Source organism: Carassius carassius, chromosome 45 (assembly GCF_963082965.1).
Source record: "Carassius carassius chromosome 45, fCarCar2.1, whole genome shotgun sequence".
Lineage (NCBI taxonomy): Eukaryota > Metazoa > Chordata > Actinopteri > Cypriniformes > Cyprinidae > Carassius > Carassius carassius.
The window spans coordinates 2,379,585-2,401,874 of NC_081799.1; the positions used below are offsets into that span (position 1 = coordinate 2,379,585).

A 22,290-nucleotide genomic window follows, 5' to 3' on the forward strand; every position below is an offset into this window, starting at 1 on the left:
TGCCAGCCAAGCAAATGTCCCACTTGAATAAGATTTTTCCCAAACTCCCTGCTGTTTTGACAATGTTCCTACAGCACTTCACAAAGCACAAATACCAACCCTGCTCCTGGAGGACTTCAGTTCCAGCTCTGCTCCCACACACCTGCTTGTGTTTTCACGTAACCCTGAAGACCTTGATGAGCTGGTTCTGGAGGGTTTGATTAGGGTTGGAGCTGAACTGTTGGAAGCTAACGCTCCAGGAGCAGGGTTGGTCCTCCACGCTTTAAAGGGACTTTAACTGTGACTCATTTCAATTGAGCGCTGCAGGGATGACATATTTTTGTTGGCCAAAAACTGGAAACTAGTTGGCTTTTTAGCACTTAGTCAGAGCTAGATTACTTACAAATTGTAATCCATTACTGATTCCAAATTAGATGACAAAATTGTCATTAGTAACGTAATCCATTACATTACATAATTTACAGTAGTTAATTTAATTAGACTACTAAAAGGTCTGTGGTTAACACAAGCTAAGTACATTTTCACATCATAAAATACATCAGTTATAGCACCTTGTGATTTTTTTTAAAGCTTTTAAATTGTCTTGAAAATTGTGGTTGCTAAGAAGTAGCTATATGTAACTACAGAGGTGGTTAAACACTTTCACAGCCTCATTTTGTTTATTAATCACACTCTTGCAAACTAGTCTAATGCAAACTAAAAGGGAAACCACTGAAATAAAAACTGAAAGAGTTGATGCAACCATGTGTAGTTCATTTATAGCCATATAGCTTCTACTTAGGATTCCAAATTTAGTAAAGTTTTGTTCATTTGTGAATATTATCATGATGAACAAATCATCTAAGGATTTCAATCTTAACAGAGCTTTTTTTCTGCAATTGTCCAAATAGAAATATAAATTTTTTTTTGGGGGGGGGGGGTTGTTAGTGGAACAAGTGAGATGCAAACGTTAGGGTGGTCCGCAAAAATACATCATCACTGCAGCACACAATTCATCACAGTCTAATAAATTATGTTAAAATGTTCTTCCTTGAAATAAACCATTTCTCCAACTAAATTTATCTGATATTTTAATAAATGCCATTTGGGTGGACCAACTATTAATGTGGGTGGACCAGTGCCACCCTGACCCTTATGCTCATGGGACTTGATCCTTGTGAAACTTGAGCTTTTCACCCAACACAGAAAGATTAGACATTCTTACAGGAAATAGGAGATCATCATCATGGTAAGACTTCCTTCCTCTGCCTCCAGCTGCAGTCACACTCCAGGGCCCATCAGCACCAGTCTGCTACCAGCCCACGGAGAGAGGTCCCTCTCATTTACCATCTGGAGAGCCAGCGAGCCAGGGGTCACCTAGACCCCTTCTTAAATATTAAGAATAATTGTATTGACCTGTATTGGATTACTGCACTGCTCAAGCTACAGCTCTTCACTGAGAATCAAAATCAGGACAGCTGTCGCAGTCCACACTAGATGGGACAGAATTCCCTAATTTAATTTCACATCAGGGGAATTCTGAAATCATGAGCCAGATGAGTCCTTCTTGCCCCATACTCCCTCCCGCTGCCAGAGTGAGCTTCCTCCATTCAGGAACGGGATTGGACCCTAACGCCAGGAGTCCAGGGATCAAACATAAACTGAGCCCCAAGCCTCTTGTTCTTCCACCAGTTCCTGTGATTCCAGTGGTAAGCGCCAGCAAGCCGCGGCAGCCGCACACGAGCTGGGTGCACAGCGCCAAACAGAAAGAGGAAGCTGGGTCTCAGAACAGAGCGAAAGAGAGCACGTCCTTTCTGTCTGCTGTCATCGAGCGCTCCTCAAAGCTGTATGAATACACACCTGCACTGCATCCCAGCTCCTCCAGGGAGACTCCTGCTGACATCACATCACATCCTGACGAGGACGGCGGTGAGACTTCATCAATGATGGCCATGGTGCCACCGGCCAGACATAGACCTGCACTTCCTGTGAAGGTATATGTGCTTTTAAAGCTGCTTCTCTGTTATTCATTCACCACATTGGGAATTTAGATACGCTTATGTGTATATCGGATGGAATTATGCTGTTTTTATGAATTTTGTTAACTACATATAACTGATTCTGAGTGAAGTGCATATCTTGGTCTAGTCTGGTCAGTGCTGTTTTAGACTGGTTTGAAGAGAGCATCTTTGGGATTTGAGCACGCTGGGTAATGTTTGTCTCTCCACCCAGATGGGCTGATATCTGAATACCTCACATCAAATGGACTAGAACCAATTTTCATCTTCCTACTTTACTTTTGAAACATTGGAGAATTGTAAAATGGCCCCAAACTAGTTTGGATATTGAATTCATGCTTAAAATGAGTGAAGGAAAATGTGTGGAGAAAATATCAAGCAACACAAACATCACAGCAAAATCAAACAGCACAGAATTGATATTAAATTAAGACCAGATGAACTAAATCATGGATATAAATTACCAGAGGAAAAAAAAGACACAAAGAGGTGGTGATCAATTAAATACTGATCATTAATAAACACAATTATGCAGACATTTTATCCAAGTAGCATACAGTGCATATTCATGTATATCAGAAAAGTTTAATAAAGAAGAATTTAATATGGAGTGATCTCTGGCAAAACTGGGCAATAAGTAAAAAAACAGGAAGTTGAACTTTGGGTCTTTTTGATAAATACAAGTTTGTATTTAAACCTCTTTTACGTATACATTTTATTATTAAGCAGACATTTTGATCCAAAGTGATTTACAAACATGGCCAGTTTATTAACAGGAACCAACAGTGTATTTTTTTTGTGCAAGTTTCACATACATCAGCCCAGTCTTAACCTGTATATATATGTATTTATGTTTAAAATAGTTATATTTTTTGTATATATAACTACATATTTCATTTGAACGTTTTTTTAAATAATATCATTACAATATTTCTGCCATGCATCTGTTAGCAAAGTATTTTCTACATAATTTTGTGTTGAGTGCGTAAGTTGAGTGAAGCCATTTTATAGGTAGTCTATGTAGCACCTTTTATAATACACAAAGTTTCAAATCAGAATTATTCTAATTACCTAAAGAAAAACATTGTTTAATCTTTGTTTTTGTTAAATAATAGATATAGACAAATATTACCACATTGCTCACGCCCCTAAACAGTTGGTATCACAGGAAAGCCCCGGATATCCTCATGAAGATTTAACATATTATGGACTTAAAACAGGGTCATGCATGATGACGTCTGAGATATGAACAGGGAAAACGTGCGCGCGCTCACTTGGGTGTTTTTTGTGTTTCTTTTTTCTTCTTTCTTTGGTAACACATTTTAATTTAATGCTTTTTTTATTATATGCATTTTTGTTTGTCATTGATGTTGAATTTATAACGATTGGTCTTTATTGTATGTTTATTCAAGCAAAAAAACGCATACAGGACTGTACCAACTGACACTAGACTGAGGGGAGACACACACACACACACACACACAGACCACACAGCTGCTCTTATAATGAGCTGAAATGATCACAGTGATGCTCAACATCCAGCTTTAACTGACCGTTGGTGAATGTAAATCACTCTGTCGGTGAGTTTCATTGTTTGTTGTTGCTTCATTCAGTGTTTTGCACGATTTAGCGATAACTCGATTCAGACGCTTTCACTTCTGCTATATTCTCTATTTATGTGCCACAGTGTAGTTTCAGTTTGAGTCATTTTATACACGATTGTGTGTGTTTGGTAGAAAACACACTTTAAACATATTTACTGGTTATTTCTCTAGCTGCAGTGCACGTTTACATCTAGTAAAGTTAGTGAAGCTAACAGACTAGCAGCACACAAGGAGAAAAATGAGTGAAAACGCATAAATGAGATTCAAAACAATGATGATGATAGTGATGTGGAGAACATGGTGCGATTTATTTATTCATTTTTTATATATTTCTACTTTATTTCTTGGCTACGTCTTAATTCAGGACGGAGCTTTATTGTTGTTTTCTGGCTAGCGAGATGAATGAAGAATTGGGATCCATGTGGTGATGCTTTGGGTTTGACCTTAATGCATGTTATAACAGTGTACCTACTAGTGTAATAACAACACTAATAGTGTAAATCAAACCAGAAGAGCTGAAGTAAGAGTGCTGAGTTACCAGACAGAGACCTTCAATACAAACATCTCTGTTCAGGCTTTGTGTTCATTGTCTACTGGTGTTTGATCAAACCAGCCAATCATCCGTGTGATTCACTCATATTCGGTCGTGTAGGTTTTGCTTGTAAAGCTTCAGTACTGTCATGTGTTATTACAGCGTTTACGGTTTAGGCTCAGTGGTTAAATACTGTATGAAATCTGCCTCTTCATTAACCACTATACTTTGCCTTAAGGGTTTTGTTCTTCCAAAAGTTCCCTGATATTAGAGTTGTCTTGTGCTCGTGGTACAGTTGTAATGCTTTTATTGATTGATCAATTGATTTGAAATGTGCAATGGTTGATAGAGCTGTCACTTGACTAGTTATCTTCTGTTTGTTGATCGTGTACAACATTATTGGTTGCAGGGTATAAACAATTTACCACACTTCACAAAACAAGTTGAATATGATTGAATATCTAAATCCAATATTAAATGCAAAAAATGTACTCTGATTCTGCTTAAAGCAATGCATACCAATTGTGCAATTTTTACGCCTTTAAAAGTGGATTTTTGAATTATCAATTAACATGAATTAACAACAAAAAAACAACTAACAGAACAGTTGTATTTTTAACTAATGTTAACAAAGAATATTGTAACAAATGTAGTTCATTGTCAGTTAATGTTAGTGAAAGCATTACCTTTCTTTAACTAATGGGATCTTATTGTTAAGTATTACCAAATATCTGTAATGCTGAGCACTCTATTTGCTCAAAGGACTGTTTTGGTTTTTAGTGATTTAAGTATTCTGTAATATATGCTAAACTGAGTAAAAATGAATACAGTCTGTATTGGTCGATTTGAGCTTTGGAGTTGGGCGTGTGGGCCTGCCACAGTATTGGCAAGCTTTTGCTTTGTCAGAGGAGCTGAGGGTTTTTCTGTGCTCTTGCATCATGGCCTCTGGTTACATGTCACAGTTTTTCTCTGCATTGGGATATTGGTCATTTAAGCAGAAGTCTTGCTCAGGGCACAGTGGTGATTGACGAACTCAATAACTCTGAAACTGCATGATTATGGCAAAAACAATAATACTTGATTTTTTCCCTTGACATTGCAGTTATAATCAATCAGTCAACACAACTGTTATTTACATTTTCCAATGTCGATTATTTTGGTTTTATGATCTGTTTAATAGTTTTTCCTTAAAGGGGTCATATGATGTGATTAAAAAATTTTCCTCTCTCTTTGGAGTGTTATAAGCTCTTGGTGCATAAAGAAGATCTGTAAAGTTGCAAAGACTAAAGTCTCAAATCCAAAGAGATATTCTTTTAGTTAAGTTAAGTCAAGATTCGTCTACGCCCCCATAAAACGGCTCATTCAAACACGCCCCACATGTCTACGTCACTGTGTGGGAAGATTTGCATAATGCTGCCCAGATGTTCACACAAAGAAAGAAGGCATATCTTTTATTCTCGTAGTAGTATTGTTGTTTCTGCTGCCGTCATGTCGTATAGACACTGTGTGTTTCACTGTGAAAGCCAAACTACTTTGTTTGGCCTTCCAAAGGAAAACACGACTAGAAATCATGTTTATATCATGTTTATAATGGGTTTTAGGTTTTTGTCTCGTCGCTCCAGCCGGACAAGGCTTCACAATATGTTAAGAGGCGTAACATTTCCATCTCACGCTTGAGGCATTCGGCCAATCACAACACACTGGATAGCTGGCCAATGAGAGGACACCTCTCTTTTCAGACCGATGAGCTTTGTGAAATTCAGTGCGTTTCAGAAGGCGGGGCATAGCGGAGCAACAATAATGTACAGTATTTGGAAAGTAATGTGTTTTTAACCTTAAACCGCATAAACACATTGCATTATACCAAACACACAAAATAATGTTATTTTTAGCAGCATCATATGACCCATTTAAAAACATACCACTGTTTGTGTATTCAGCACTAGACGACTTTTGCAAGTTATTTATTTTCTACTCTTTACTTTGTATTTATTTATTTTTATTTTATTTAGGAAACAAGCTTTTTACATTAGATATTTTAATTGTTTTCTAAGAATGTTTGCTTTTGATTTCAGTTGTTCAAAATATTCAATGAAAAAAACATTATTAGTAGGGCTGGGTAAAAGATATAGATTCTCATTTTTACAAAGCGATATCGATTCCTAAATCCTAAGAATCGATTAGTCTAGCCTGTTTTCAGTTCAAGCGCACCTCCCATCCAATATATCGCAGTAAGCATTGTGCTTTGGTGCTTTTTTATGAAACAATGGCATTTTGCTTAATATATGCACCATATAACATTCATTATAATTTGTGACTTTTCTTTAATATTTTATTTATGTTTGAATAAATCTGTCCATGTTTTTATGACAGACACTATTTAAATGTGTATATTTAAAAAAACTAACTTTTTTATAATTATTATAAAAAATGATTATAAAAACTTCAATTATAAAAAGTGCAATTTAAGTAGTTGTACAGCATAAATCAGTCAATTTTAACCTTCAGTATTATAATGTAGTACCAACTGACTCTCATGTATATTTTACAGCATTAGTTGAGATATTTTTTTTCCTTGAGAAAATTTGGCATGTAATGTACCTGATAGGTATCCAAAATAATCGATATTTAATTGAATCGAATCACAAGCTTGAAAATTGTGTCAAAACTCAACCCTTATAAATAGTTGTGTTTCGCTCAATTATTTTAAAATCGCAAAGATGTGAAATGCTCTCTTTCATTAGAATAAAATATCTCACCTTTGTCAATGAACAACAACAATAATAAAAAAATAATTGTTCAGTATTCGCGATCAAGGTAAAATTTTCAATTATTCGAGATGTAGATTTTGCAGGGTTTTGAACGATTTGCCTTTGTGAAGCCAGGCATAAATATCCCATTAAATGGAGTTGACTTTGCTGTCATACACTGGAGGATCATAGTCTCCTAAACAGTTTAATACAGCAATAATAAAGCTCTGGTCCCTTATAATAATCTCACATGGTGCCAAAACTGGCACGCCAGGAATAATATCTGACCCGTGCCCATATTCAAATTATTTTGATAGCGGCTGGTTCTGAAATAGATCTGTCATGACAGCAACAATTACTCACAATCACTTCATCTTTAGTGATTTTGCATTCAAAATAAAAATATGATGACGCTTTTGCAATAATGTTTTATTTTGAGATGAACGGAGAGCTTTTAAAATTCTTTGCAAACAGCGACAACTTTCTGTTGCAGATAAGACACCTGCTTTGCATTCACAAACTAGGAATGATGAACGCATACAGTAGTTGTCTATGCATTCTTCTTTGTATGCCCTATTTTCTCTGTCAACTTTCCTCTTTAGACTCTTTGATAGTGCCATTTTCTCTCACCAGCTAGCTGAAATGTTAACATCACTCTGCACACAACATAATAGCATACCTCCAGCACGCAAACAATTAAAAAAATGCAGTTAAGTAAGTGAGGATGCCAAGGAATAATTCTGTGTAAGAGTAGGCTATGTCAAGTGATATTTACAATAAATTAGGCTTTAAAATGATAAACATTTATTATTCAGAATATGCAAAGAGGAAATAAAACATAGTTTGTTAAGAGCATGACTCAAACAGGCCATAAATGGGCTTATTCAAGTCCTCTTTTATTTTTTGACTTATTTTGATCCATTCTGCATCTCCCACATATGTGTGTTTTGGCAAGGCGGTGTTGCAAGTTGGTGAATGAAGATATTTGCCAGGTTACGTGTCACTACTCTGCTTTATTAATTTATCCAGTCTAAAACCCGGACACTTTCTGTTAATGACTGTCCTACTACAGGATTTAACACAGAGCAACAGATCACTACCAGTTACAAAAGACACTGTAAGAGTCTGTCACAGGCGATTCTAGTTTCATTTTTCATCAATCAAAAACATACAATATTTTGGTGCATTAAGCTGTTCTTCTATTCTGACGGGTCCCTCAGTCCCTGCTGCTGAAGAACAGCCCAACAGCATGAGGCTGCTTGTTTCTCCGAGTCTGAGGGTCATTTAGGTGAGGATTGAGTCTTGCCACACCGCCATAAAGTCCAGATCGGTGGAGTGCAATAGTGATGTTTGTTCTTCTGTAGAGTTCTCCTATCTCCACATATGATCATGGAGCTCAACTCGAGTGACCATCAGCTTCTTGGACACTACTCAAGCTAAAGCCCTTCTCTATCAGTTGCCCAGTTTGGCCAGGAGGCCAGTTCTAGAGGCCTGGTTGTTTCAAACTTCTTCCAGTAAGGGTTACAGAGACTACATGCTTCTGTGAATCTTCTATAAAGCAGATTTGTTTTCTGAACTCTTCTACAGATGTGTGGCTTGACACAAACCTGTTTCTGAGCTCTACAGGCAGTTTTCTGACCTCAGGGCTTGGTTTTTGCTCAGACCTTTTATTAAGATGTGTGTGCTCTCCCAAATCATACCCAATCAAATCAATTTCCCACAGGTTAACTTCACTTGAAGTATAGTAACATCTACAAGCAGAATTTGAACTGTCCCAGATATGAATACTTATGCAATGGAATCGTTTTATTTTGTATTTATTTTTAATACATTTAATAAATATGTTAAAAAACAGTTTTTTTGCTTTATAATTATGGTGTATGAAGTGTAGATTGTCATGTAAAATTAGCTTGCTTGTGTAAATACAAACAAATGATAAACTTATACGCTATTATGGTTAAATTTTGCAATTAATCTGTGGATCACATGCGTGCCAAACTGTGGGGCTTGGTCCGTCCGTCCGTACGATCCATTTAACCACAAAAAGTATATATGTTCTGGCCCTCTATCTAAGTGGCAAATGTATTTTTGGCCCGATGCCAAACTTACTTGCCGACCCCAGGTATAGAGGGTTTAAAGAAATAGTGTGAACATACAGTCATGTGACCTCTGCATGGTGACCGTTACAAACAAACACAAGTACTACTCATTTCTTTAGGGGAATTTTTGCTAATAATAAAACTGTGGGTAGTTCTGTAATGCTTTTGCTATTTAAATTTGTAAGGAGTGTGACATGCTATTATATCTGAAGATGTTTCCAGTTGCGTAATCTTAGCCACCATGTTAAGACTGTCTAAAGAAGTAGTTTGACCAACAAGTAGTTACCACGGGGTAATAATCAGTCGTACTTTTTCAATACAAATAAGACCAATCTACCTTTTCATAACTGAATTTAAAAAGTCATGACCAGTCTTTAAGAAAAATTATTAGATGACTAACTTTTAAGACTAGTCTAAACCGTTTATGCAACCGCGTGGAACTACATGCTGTCTGTGTGCCTTAAATACCATGTTTTACCCTGAGGGCAAACCTCAGACTGCTCACTGTAGTGAAAAATCTGGATTGTCAGAATTGGTTCATCTTCATGGTTGTTCCCAGTTCAGCTGACTTTTGTGAGCTTCTTGTCTTAAAGTAACCAGATCATTTTTTGGTGCCTAGTCAGGCTCTGTAACTTCAGCGTTCCTCAAATTTTTATTTATTAAATGCATTTGTTTCGTGTGTATGTAAGTAGGTCTTTTCAAGGAATGATAATGAGCGCTGTGGTTTAAGGAGGAGCACTCTGGATTTGGCAGGTGGATGACATAAGCATCCTAAAATTCAACACATTGTTTTCTATGAAAGTATGCATAGTTCCATCACCATTTGGCATCCAAAAGCAGTGCCAGCTATGACTTCTGGGGCTGCCCAAAATTCCTCCATGCTATTGCCTGCCAGTCACATTACTGTATGTTCATTGTTTCCTAAAGCAAAGTCTTCAGATATGGTTAACAAGGGACACACATAACAGAAGCATTGAAGATGCATTGAGTATACACAGTTTTTCAGTAACAAGTGTGTTTTGACAGCGTGAGAAAGCCTAGGCTACAAACAGAGATGTTTCGTAATAAATGTCATCATTGGTAATTGTCAGTTGTGCAGTTATGCCGCTTTACACCAACTGTGAAAACTTACATTGTTCGTTTTTTGAAGAAGTGCAAAAACCTTTGTGAACTTTTTGTCTGCATGAAGTGCTCTGTGTGTGATACCTGTGCCGTTTCCCTCACATTGTCATGTGAACAATCAGTCAGTGTTACTGATACCATGAACCTTGTTACGCAAAGCAGCGCTTGCTTCATCTGAAGTGACTGAAAATAAAGACTTGGTTCACAACGTCAGTCAGATATTAATTTACAATAACTGCTCTGACAGATTAATCCATCAAAGGATTTGTTAGACTGATCAGTCATTTTGTGAATTTGAGTCTACAGTGTTTGCGTTGCGGATCAAATAAGAATGTACAGTTATACATGTAGGTTTCATATGGTTAAAAAATGACATTCATTAAACAGATCAGCTTCAGTCCTCAGTGGACAGTAGACAATAACTGGATTTCCTGATGTCTTGACTCAGGGATCATGTCAGGAACAATGTCAGAATGATTTCCCTCCATTAGATCTGACTTCAGCATGTTCAGCTCTGAAGCTGACGTTAGACTTTGAGCTTGTTTTATAGATGGTGTCTGATAAAGATGTCTGATTCAGAGGGCTCTGTCTCTGATGTTGAACTCTGATCGTAACAAACAAGGGAAAAGAGGCAAACCTAAACACTGAGGTCAGATTTTCAATAAGGCCGACTTCTCTTGTGAAATTGAAAGCGGAGACCATTTCATTCCAACCATTTCAGTTCAGTTCCAGTAAGTCCACATGCTCGTCATGTGGCTAGAGTGCAGTCAATTACTTGTAAAAAGACACTAGTATTAAAAAATGAGAAACAGAAAGATTCCTGAGCTGCCTGGAGCGAGTCATAGTGACCGGCCTCCTGTGGGAACCTCAGCGTGATGGGCATGAATGCTAGATTTACACATTCATGCCACTCGCTGGATTTAAAGAAACAGTTTGACCTGAAGTGAAAATGATCATTTACTCACAGTCAAAATGTCTGCAAACCTGTATAGCTAACTTTCTTCTGTGGAACTCAAAAGCTAGATGTTTAGCACAATCTCTGTGTGAGAAGCAGAGAATAAAAATGTTCATTTACGTGTTGTGATATGACATCATTGTTGTGAAACCTGCTGCAACTTAAATATGAGCAAAACAGCAAATCAGATGTGAGAGCTGTGGGGGAGAGGAAAATATTTTCTATAATTAATAACTTGTGAGGTTTTTGGGTCTGTTCTTCTCTCAAAGCTATTTTGTCATTTGTTTTGGAACTTGACAGCATCCATCCGTCTTTTAAAACTGATTTGCTAAATTTGGAAGACTTTCTGTCTTCAGACATAATACTGCCACATGCACACTTTGCAAAAACTGGATAAGTTAGAATGATGTCAAATTAATGCATGTTTAACTTTGGTTTGTTCTTGCAGGGAGAAGCATTTGATTGGGTCAGCAGATCCTCTGCACATGCACAGAGTGTTGCCAAAGCCAAGGACCAGTTTCTCTTGGGAAAGACAGAAGACACAAGCTCAGCTGATACTGGTACTTTTATATTCTTTCATACTTCTTGCATACACGTAATTGTTGTGTGTATTTATATATATTAGTGCTGTCAAATGATTAATTGCATGCAAAATAAAAGTTTTGTTTACATAATATATGTGTGTGCTGTGTGTATTTATTATGCATACAGTATATAAATAAAAAGACATGCATGTATATATTTAAGAAAATATGTTACGTTTATATCTTAAATACATTTATATATAATTTAAAATAGAAGAATATAAATATATGAATGTATATACATGTAAATATTTACTAAATATATACTGTATGTGTGTGTATTTATATATGCATAATAAATATACACAGTATATACATTTTGTAATAAATATATATATACAAAATAGTAAATTGAAACTGCATGTAACACATTTTCTCTTCATATGATGCTGTATTTTTTCGGCTGAATACAGGCTCAAATTAACACCCACTCTTCTAAATGTGTAACATCCTGTTCTCCTGTGTGTGGGTCTCATCTCATCCGAGATGTATTTGAGATCAGTTTCTTCATCAGATTTAGATAACTGTATTTGCATAATAGAGAGAGTGAGATAGTAATTGCATCACTGTCTCACAAATGGATGCTGTCAGAATGAGAGTCCAAACAGCTGATAAAAACATCAAAATAATCCACACCACTCCAGTCCATCATTTAATGTCTTTAAAAAAAAGAAGAAAAGTAGGGGTTCAGACCAGATGGCTTTTGACCCCTTTACTAAACTATAATGCAACTAGCATCTAGTTTTGTGCAACATTATATAGTTCACAGAATCTTACCGTTTATACACAAACCCTGATTTGTTCCCCTGTAAAAAACAGAAACTAGCTTTTCTGAGAGGGTCTTACAGTGCTGACTGGTAAAATCTAAATTAATTTGATAAATGAACTAAACAAGGTAGCACTAGCTCTTTACAATGGCAGTGTAGAAAACATAATGCTTTGCTGGTGACACCTGGTGAAGTGCATTTAAGAAAATAAATGATGTCAAAGTCAAAGTCAAAGTCTCCTTTATTTATATAGCGCTTTAAACAAAATACATTGCGTCAAAGCAACTGAACAACATTCATTAGGAAAACAGTGTCAATAATGAAAAAATGATAGTTAAAGGCAGTTCATTATTGAATTCAGTGATGTCATCTCTGTTCAATTAAATAGTGTCTGTGCATTTATTTGCAATCAAGTCAACGATATCGCTGTAGATGAAGTGACCCCAAGTAAGCAAGCCAGAGGCGACAGCGGCAAGGAACCGAAACTCCATCGGTGACAGAATGGAGAAAAAAACCTTGGGAGAAATCAGGCTCAGTTGGGGGGCCAGTTCTCCTCTGACCAGACGAAACCAGTAGTTCAATTCCAGGCTGCAGCAAAGTCAGATTGTGCAGAAGAATCATCTGTTTCCTGTGGTCTTGTCCTGGTGCTCCTCTGAGACAAGGTCTTTACAGGGGATCTGTATCTGGGGCTCTAGTTGTCCTGGTCTCCGCTGTCTTTCAAGGATGTAGAGGTCCTTTCTAGGTGCTGATCCAGCATCTGGTCTGGATACATACTGGATCCGGGTGACTGCAGTGACCCTCTGATCTGGACACAGACTGGATCTGGTGGCCACGGTGACCTCGGAACAAAAGAGAAACAGACAAATATTAGCGTAGATGCCATTCTTCTAATGATGTAGCAAGTACATAGGGTGTTATGGGAAGTGTTTCCGGTTCCGGTTTACCTAATTAATGCAGCCTAAAAATCCTTTAACGGATTTGGATAATAAAAGCATATTAGTATGTTATGTGTATGCCAGGTTAAAGAGATGGGTCTTTAATCTAGATTTAAACTGCAAGAGTGTGTCTGCCTCCCGAACAATGTTAGGTAGGTTATTCCAGAGTTTGGGCGCCAAATAGGAAAAGGATCTGCCGCCCGCAGTTGATTTTGATATTCTAGGTATTATCAAATTGCCTGAGTTTTGAGAACGTAGCGGACGTAGAGGATTATAATGTAAAAGGAGCTCATTCAAATACTGAGGTGCTAAACCATTCAGGGCTTTATAGGTAATAAGCGATATTTTAAAATCTATACGATGCTTGATAGGGAGCCAGTGCAGTGTTGACAGGACCGGGCTAATATGGTCATACTTCCTGGTTCTAGTAAGAACTCTTGCTGCTGCATTTTGGACTAGCTGTTGTTTGTTTACTAAGCGTGCAGAACAACCACCCAATAAAGCATTACAATAATCTAACCTTGAGGTCATAAAAGCATGGATTAACATTTCTGCATTTGACATTGAGAGCATAGGCCGTAATTTAGATATATTTTTCAGATGGAAAAATGCAGTTTTACAAATGCTAGAAACGTGGCTTTCTAAGGAAAGATTGCAATCAAATAGCACACCTAGGTTTCTAACTGATGACGAAGAATTGACAGAGCAACCATCAAGTCTTAGACAGTGTTCTAGGTTATTACAAGCGGAGTTTTTAGGTCCTATAATTAACACCTCTGTTTTTTCAGAATTTAGCAGTAAGAAATTACTCGTCATCCAGTTTTTTATATCGACTATGCATTCCATTAGTTTTTCAAATTGGTGTGTTTCACCGGGCTGCGAAGAAATATAGAGTTGAATATCATCAGCATAACAGTGAAAGCTAACACCATGTTTCCTGATGATATCTCCCAAGGGTAACATATAGAGCGTGAAGAGTAGCGGCCCTAGTACTGAGCCTTGAGGTACTCCATACTGCACTTGTGATCGATAGGATACATCTTCATTCACTGCTACGAACTGATGGCGGTCATATAAGTACGATTTAAACCATGCTAATGCACTTCCACTGATGCCAACAAAGTGTTCAAGTCTATGCAAAATAATTTTGTGGCCAATTGTGTCAAACGCAGCACTAAGATCCAATAAAACTAATAGAGAGATACACCCACGATCAGATGATAAGAGCAGATCATTTGTAACTCTAAGGAGAGCAGTCTCAGTACTATGATACGGTCTAAATCCTGACTGGAAATCCTCACATATACCATTTTTCTCTAAGAAGGAATATAATTGTGAGTATACCACCTTTTCTAGTATCTTGGACAGAAAATGGAGATTCGAGATTGGTCTATAATTAACTAGTTCTTTGGGGTCAAGCTGTGGTTTTTTGATGAGAGGCTTAATAACAGCCAGTTTGAAGGTTTTGGGGACATATCCTAATGACAATGAGGAATTAATAATAGTCAGAAGAAGATCTATGACTTCTGGAAGCACCTCTATTAGGAGCTTAGATGGTATAGGGTCTAACATACATGTTGTTGGTTTAGCTGATTTAACAAGTTTATACAATTCTTCCTCTCCTATAGTAGAGAATGAGTGGAACTGTTCCTCAGGGGGTCTATAGTGCACTGTGTGATATGATACTGTATCTGACAGCTGAATGGTTGCAATTTTATCTCTAATATTATCGATTTAAGAAGTAAAGTAGTTCATAAAGTCATTACTGCTGTGATGTTGGGAAATGTCAACACTTGTTGAGGCTTTATTTTTCGTTAATTTAGCCACTGTATTGAATAAATACCTGGGGTTATGTTTGTTTTCTTCTAAAAGAGAAGAAAAAGTAATCGGATCTAGCAGTTTTTAATGCTTTTCTGTAGGATATGTTACTTTCCCGCCAAGCAATACGAAATACCTCTAGTTTTGTTTTCCTCCAGCTGCGCTCCATTTTTCGGGCTGCTCTCTTTAGGGTGCGAGTATGCTCATTATGCCATGGTGTCAAACTGTTTTCCTTAACCTTCCTTAAGCGTAAAGGAGCAACTGTATTTAAAGTGCTAGAAAAGAGAGAGTCCATAGTTTCTGTTACATCATCAAGTTCTGAGGTTTTGGATATGCTAAGGAATTTGGATACATCAGGAAGATAACTTAAAAAGCAGTCTTTTGTGTTAGAAGTGATGGTTCTTCCATACTTGTAACAAGAAGTAGGATTTACAATTTTGGCTATATGAAGTTTGCACAGAACTAAATAATGATCTGAGATATCATCACTTGGCTGAATAATTTCAACACCATCAACATCAATTCCATGTGACAGTATTAAATCTAGAGTATGATTTCGACAATGAGTAGGTCCTGAAACGTGTTGTCTAACACCAATAGAGTTCAGAATGTCTATAAATGCTGATCCCAATGCATCGTTTTTATTATCAACATGGATATTAAAATCACCAACTATTAAGACTTTATCTGCAGCCAGATGTAAAAAACATCAAAAAACATCTAATGATGTAAAAAGAGATGTTTTCATAATAAATAATAAGAGAGGCAACAACCTTGAACTTTGGTAGTAAATATCTCAGTTGTCATGAGCCACTCTCAAAGTTGTGATTGAGGTAGTGATAATTATAGGAACATTTGAGCATCAGTTTAATCTATTTGATGTCTATTTTTGACGAAAGTCATGTTATTCAGCTGACGCATTATGTCCAACAATTTTAAGTCAAGTCAAGTCACCTTTATTTATATAGCGCTTTAAACAAAATACATTGCGTCAAAGCAACTGAACAACATTCATTAGCAAAAAAGTGTGTCAATAATACAAAATGACAGTTAAAGGCAGTTCATCATTGGATTCAGTGATGTCATCTCTGTTCAGTTAAATAGTGTCTGTGCATTTATTTGCAATCAAGTCAACGATATCGCTGTAGATGAAGTGACCCCAACTAAGCAAGCCAGAGGCGACAGCGGCAAGGAACCGAAACTCCATCGGTGACAGAATGGAGAAAAAAACCTTGGGAGAAACCAGGCTCAGTTGGGGGGCCAGTTCTCCTCTGACCAGACGAAACCAGTAGTTCAATTCCAGGCTGCAGCAAAGTCAGATTGTGCAGAAGAATCATCTGTTTCCTGTGGTCTTGTCCTGGTGGTCCTCTGAGACAAGGTCTTTACAGGGGATCTGTACCTGGGGCTCTAGTTGTCCTGGTCTCCGCTGTCTTTCAGGGATGTAGAGGTCCTTTCTAGGTGCTGATCCACCATCTGGTCTGGATACGTACTGGATCTGGGTGACTGCAGTGACCCTCTGATCTGGATACAGACTGGATCTGGTGGCTACGGTGACCTCGGAACAAGAGAGAAACAGACTAATATTAGCATAGATGCCATTCTTCTAATGATGTAGCAAGTACATAGGGTGTTATGGGAAGTGTTCCCGGGTTCCGGTTTTCCTAATTAATGCAGCCTAAAAATCCTTTAACGGATTTGGATATTAAAAGCATATTAGTATGTTATGTGTAAGCCAGGTTAAAGAGATGGGTCTTTAATCTAGATTTAAACTGCAAGAGTGTGTCTGCCTCCCGAACAATGTTAGGTAGGTTATTCCAGAGTTTGGGCGCCAAATAGGAAAAGGATCTGCCGCCCGCAGTTGATTTTGATATTCTAGGTATTATCAAATTGCCTGAGCTTTGAGAACGTAGCGGACGTAGAGGGTTATAATGTAAAAGGAGCTCATTCAAATACTGAGGTGCTAAACCATTCAGGGCTTTATAAGTAATAAGCAATATTTTAAAATGTTTGATAGGGAGCCAGTGTAGTGTTGACAGGACTGGGCTAATATGGTCATACTTCCTGGTTATAATAAGAACTCTTGCTGCTGCATTTTGGACTAGCTGTAGTTTGTTTACTAAGCATGCAGAACAACCACCCAATAAAGCATTACAATAATCTAACCTTGAGGTCATAAATGCATGGATTAACATTCCTGCATTTGACATTGAGAGCATTGATGACGAAGAATTGACAGAGCAGCCATCAAGTCTTAGACATTGTTCTAGGTTATTACATGCAGAGTTTTTAGGTCCTATAATTAACACCTCTGTTTTTTCAGAATTTAGCAGTAAGAAATTACTCGTCATCCAGTTTTTTATATTGACTATGCATTCCATTAGTTTTTCAAATTGGTGTGTTTCACCGTGCCGCGAAGAAATATAGAGCTGAGTATTATCAGCATAACAGTGAAAGCTAACGCCATGTTTCCTGATGATATCTCCCAAGGGTAACATATAAAGCGTGAAGAGTAGCGGCCCTAGTAATGAGCCTTGAGGTACTCCATAATGCACTTGTGATCGATATGATACATCTTCATTCACTGCTACGAACTGATGGCGGTCATATAAGTACGATTTAAACCATGCTAATGCACTTCCATTAATGCCAACAAAGTGTTCAAGTCTATGCAAAAGAATGTTGTGGTCAATTGTGTCAAACGCAGCACTAAGATCCAATAAAACTAATGGAGAGATACAACCACGATCAGATGAGAAGAGCAGGTCATTTGTAACTTTAAGGAGAGCAGTCTCAGTACTATAATATGGTCTAAATCCTGACTTCTCATCAATCCAATCCTCACATATACATTTCTCTTTAAGAAGGAATATAATTGTGAGGATACCACCTTTTCTAGCTTCTTGGACAGAAAAGGGAGATTCGAGATTGGTCTATAATTAACTAGTTCTTTGGGGTCAAGTTGTGGTTTTTTGATGAGAGGCTTAATAACAGCCAGTTTGAAGGTTTAAGTTAGCCACTCGTTGACTCATAAAGCTGCTGCTGGTAAACAGCGAATTGTCATTAATGTTGCCATGTCCATATTTTTATAAACGTCTTTAGGGCTTTTTTTTCATAAATGTAGTTCATAAATATTATCAATGTATTTGGGTTTATTTTAAATAACCAAATGGCTTGTTTTTTCAAATCCAGTTTTTCCAGTGAGATCTGGCAACATTGTTCTCTATGGAGAGTGATCTATGGAATTTCCCCAAGACCACAGGGCTGTTGGAAGAAACTTTAGTGGAACGAGACCGTGTCAAAATTTTGGAGTCAGTAAAGACATGTACCGGTACTGTTTTGTTTCTGTGATTTACTAGCATCCAATGGCACTCTTTCTCAAGCTACCATTCTCGTGAAAAGAGAGGTCACTGCATTATCAACTAGTTGTTCAGTTTGGTTCTGTTCACAGATAGGACTGTCACTTTAAATGTTTGAGGAGTTAATTCGCTTGTGGAATTTGAATATCACTGACATACAGGAATTGATTGGACTGTGTGTATAGAGTGTGATTAAACTCTCAGTGACAACCCTATTGAGCTGTTTTGTGTGTTTTAATCACCAACATGAACACAAAACACTCCTTCAAGATCTTAGTGTTTCCGTATCACTGGTGTGTCACGCTTCCATGTCAATGGCCGTCATGATGAAACCTGTTTCAGAAGTGTGCATAAGTCACAAAGTTTACTGGCTCATGGTTTCCTTGTACTTCCACAAATGACACACATCCAAACCAACAGAGCACAGCAGTGACCTTACATCCCAGTCCATGCTATACTATGTACTGAAGCAGAGGTTTTAAAACTTGGCTCTAGGGTCCCTGGGGGTCAAAAGGGTGCTGGTGGTATGTGGTAAAATTGAGATTTTATTCATTATTAGGGCTGTATAAGTTAACATGATAATATTTCTTAAATATATCGAATGCAGTAATTTTTATCACACTGCCCTGAAACAGTAGCCTGACTACATCAGACTTCGTACTTCTGCTCAATTTCAATTCGCTTCTGTACTCAATCTGACCAAACCATCTCCCAGTTACCTCCGGCTCCGCACCAGCCGGCCAGTCGTGATGTAGACACTAAGAGCCGAATTTAAGATTTTAGTTTAGGTTAGGGAAATCGAAAACGACAGCGGACATGGACACACAGGATGCTATTCACTCTGTTGTGGAGAATATTCCCGTCATTTGTCAACTGAAGCGAGAACAAAAGAGTTTATTTAACATTTTGAATGGAGGTGATGTTGTGGCCCTACTCCTGACAGGTTATGGGAAAGGTTTAATTTATCAACTGTTACCGATCGTCAGCGAGAAACTGGGGAGGCCAAAGTCCGGCAAGGCGATTGTAGAAAGGTTCAAGGATGAAAAGGAAGAGGACGAGGGGTCGGCTTGACTGCTGACGCTTTTATTAACAAAATAACTTATCAGAACGGTGTCTCTCACACCGGCAACAACAAACTAAATAACACTTCCGGGTTGCGGCACTGGACTGTATCTGGTGCCTCCTTTTTAGTAAGGTCAGTCAAGGGGCTGGTGAGGTCCGAATAATTAGGCACAAACCGTCTATAATATCCCGCCAGCCCCCGGAACTGTCTCACCTCCTTTTTGGTCTTAGGACACGGACAGGTCGCAACCGCGGCTGTCTTGTGAATTTGGGGACGCACCTGTCCATGCCCCAAGTGCCCTCTCAGCCCCTCTCAGCGACCTCAAGACCGCCCTCAAATGCTGCATATGCCGCTGCCAATCATTACTAAATATAATGATATCGTCCAAGTAGGCAGCCGCATATGCAGCCGCATATGCAGCATGGGGTCGTAGGATCTTGTCCATGAACCGCTGAAAGGTGGCCGGGGCCCCGAACAACCCGAACGGAAGGGTAACAAATTGATGTAAACCAAACGGCGTTGTGAAAGCTGTCTTTTCTTTGGATAACGGAGACAAGGGGATCTGCCAATATCCCTTTGTTAGGTCCAACGTCGAATAAAAACAAGCCATGCCGAGCCGATCAAGCAACTCATCAAGCCGCGGCATTGGATACGCGTCGAATTTCGACACCGCATTCACCTTGCGGTAATCCACACAAAAACGGACTGAGCTGTCCATTTTCGGAACCAAAACTATCGGGCTCGCCCAGTTACTGTTGGATTCTTCTATTGCCCCCATTTCAAGCATGGCACCTAATTCAGCCTGAACTACCTTTTTCTTATGCTCAGGCAAGCGATACGGCCGGCTGCGAACTACCACACCCGGCTCCGTCTCGATATGGTGCTGAATAAGGTTGGTACGGCCGGGTAGGGGCGAGAACACATCGGCAAATTCAGCCTGCAATCTTGTTACGTCAGTGAGCTGGCACGGCGAGAGGTGATCTCCACCTGGGGCCAGGGTGAGGGATTGAGATTTGACATTCACCTCCGGCCCAAGATCCTCCTCTCCACTAATCACCGTCGCCAACATCACTGGCTCCACCTCCTTCCATTTTTTAAGGAGATTGAGGTGATATATTTTGACGTGCCCCGTTCCTATCCGACCGTATAACCTCATAATCGAGCTCTCCGACTTGTCGTGCGACCTCAAACGGTCCCTGCCACTTTGCCATTAATTTGGAGCTTGATGTTGGGAGTAATACAAGAACTTAGCGCCCCTGTTGTACAGCCGGCTCTGTCTGTCCTGAGCTTGTAACAAATTCTCCCTTGATAGCCGCCCCAAAGTGTGGAGTTTTGTTCTCAAGTCCAGGACATACTGAATTTCATTTTTGCTTTGAGACGGTCCCTCCTCCCAAGTTTCTCTCAGGACATCCAGCACCCCCCGGGGCTGCTGTCTGTAGAGAAGCTCGAAGGGGGAAAACCCCGTGGAGGCTTGCGGGATCTCTCGCACGGCGAACAACAAGGGTTCTAACCACTTATCCCAATTTTTGGCGTCTTCCTGCACGAATTTACGAATCATTGACTTAAGCGTTCGATTAAAGCGTTCGACCAGGCCGTCGGTCTGTGGGTGATAGACGCTGGTCCAAATCGATTTAATGGCCAATAATTCGTAAAGTTCGCGTAACGTACGTGACATAAAGGCCGTGCCTTGATCGGTGAGGATTTCTTTCGGAACCCCCACCCGGGAGATTAAACGAAACAGTGCGTCCGCCACACTCTTAGCCGAAATGTTGCAGAGGGCCACTGCTTCCGGATATCGTATTGCATAATCGACTATGACTAATGCAAAATGATGTCCCCTTGCGGATCGCTCTAATGGCCCGATGAGGTCCATACCAATTCTCTCGAAGGGGACCTGCAATAATGGCAGGGGGCGCAATGGCGCTTTTGGGGTGGCCGGTGGGTTTACCAACTGGCATTCAGGACAAGACGCGCACCACCTGCGCACATTCTCGTGAATGCCTGGCCAAAAAAAACGGGTCATGAGGCGATTTAGTTTGGCAGCCTGTCAGGTGGCCCGCCATTGGATTAGAATGAGCCGCTTGGAAAAGCATTTCCCTGCGGCTCCTTGGAACTAACAATTGGGTTGTATCTTCTTTTGTCCGAGCGTCTTGGGTCACTCGATACAACCGATCTTTCAAAATGGCAAAATACAGATAGGAGAGCATTTGGGTAAGCTGGAGAAGCTGGCCGTCGATGGTACGAACCTGTTGAAACGCATGTTTCAATGTTTCATCCCAAGACTGCTCCAAGGGAAAGTCATCGCGCGGTTCCCCTGGAGCAAGGCCCGGCGGTCCCGGCTCAGTTTCTCCCACCTGCACCCGCTCGCTCCCGTTCCTGGCCTTATTTCCCCAAGAGGCATCCGCGCAGACCCCAATAGACCCCAATAGAGCCGCGAAGGCAGGCCAATTCGTACCCAAAATTATCGGATGCCGGAGGTGCAAACTAATGGCCACCTCGACGCTATGCTTTTGACCCCGAAATTGGATAACAACAGGAATTACCGGATATTCCACTACATCCCTGTGCACACACCGCACCTTAACCACGTGGCTGGTATCCAATGCCCCCGGTTGAATCAGGCTTTGATGGATCGAGGTTTGGTTACATCCTGAATCCACCAAGGCCGGATAAATACCCCCCTTGATACTCACAGGTTTTTGGTATTC

The 22,290-nt window shown here is 39.3% G+C and overlaps 1 protein-coding gene across 1 annotated transcript in view; it reads left to right on the plus strand.

Annotated features, from left to right (window-relative positions):
• The first annotated feature begins 1,511 nt into the window (after window positions 1–1,511).
• The window catches only part of psd3l (pleckstrin and Sec7 domain containing 3, like), a 148,162-nt gene continuing 127,383 nt past the window's right edge, over window positions 1,512–22,290 (plus strand). The window contains exons 1-2 of the mRNA XM_059539607.1: window positions 1,512–1,973; window positions 11,508–11,619. Coding sequence (XP_059395590.1) covers window positions 1,527–1,973; window positions 11,508–11,619 — 559 coding nt within the window. The 5' untranslated portion in view covers window positions 1,512–1,526. The remainder of the gene's footprint in view (window positions 1,974–11,507; window positions 11,620–22,290) is intronic.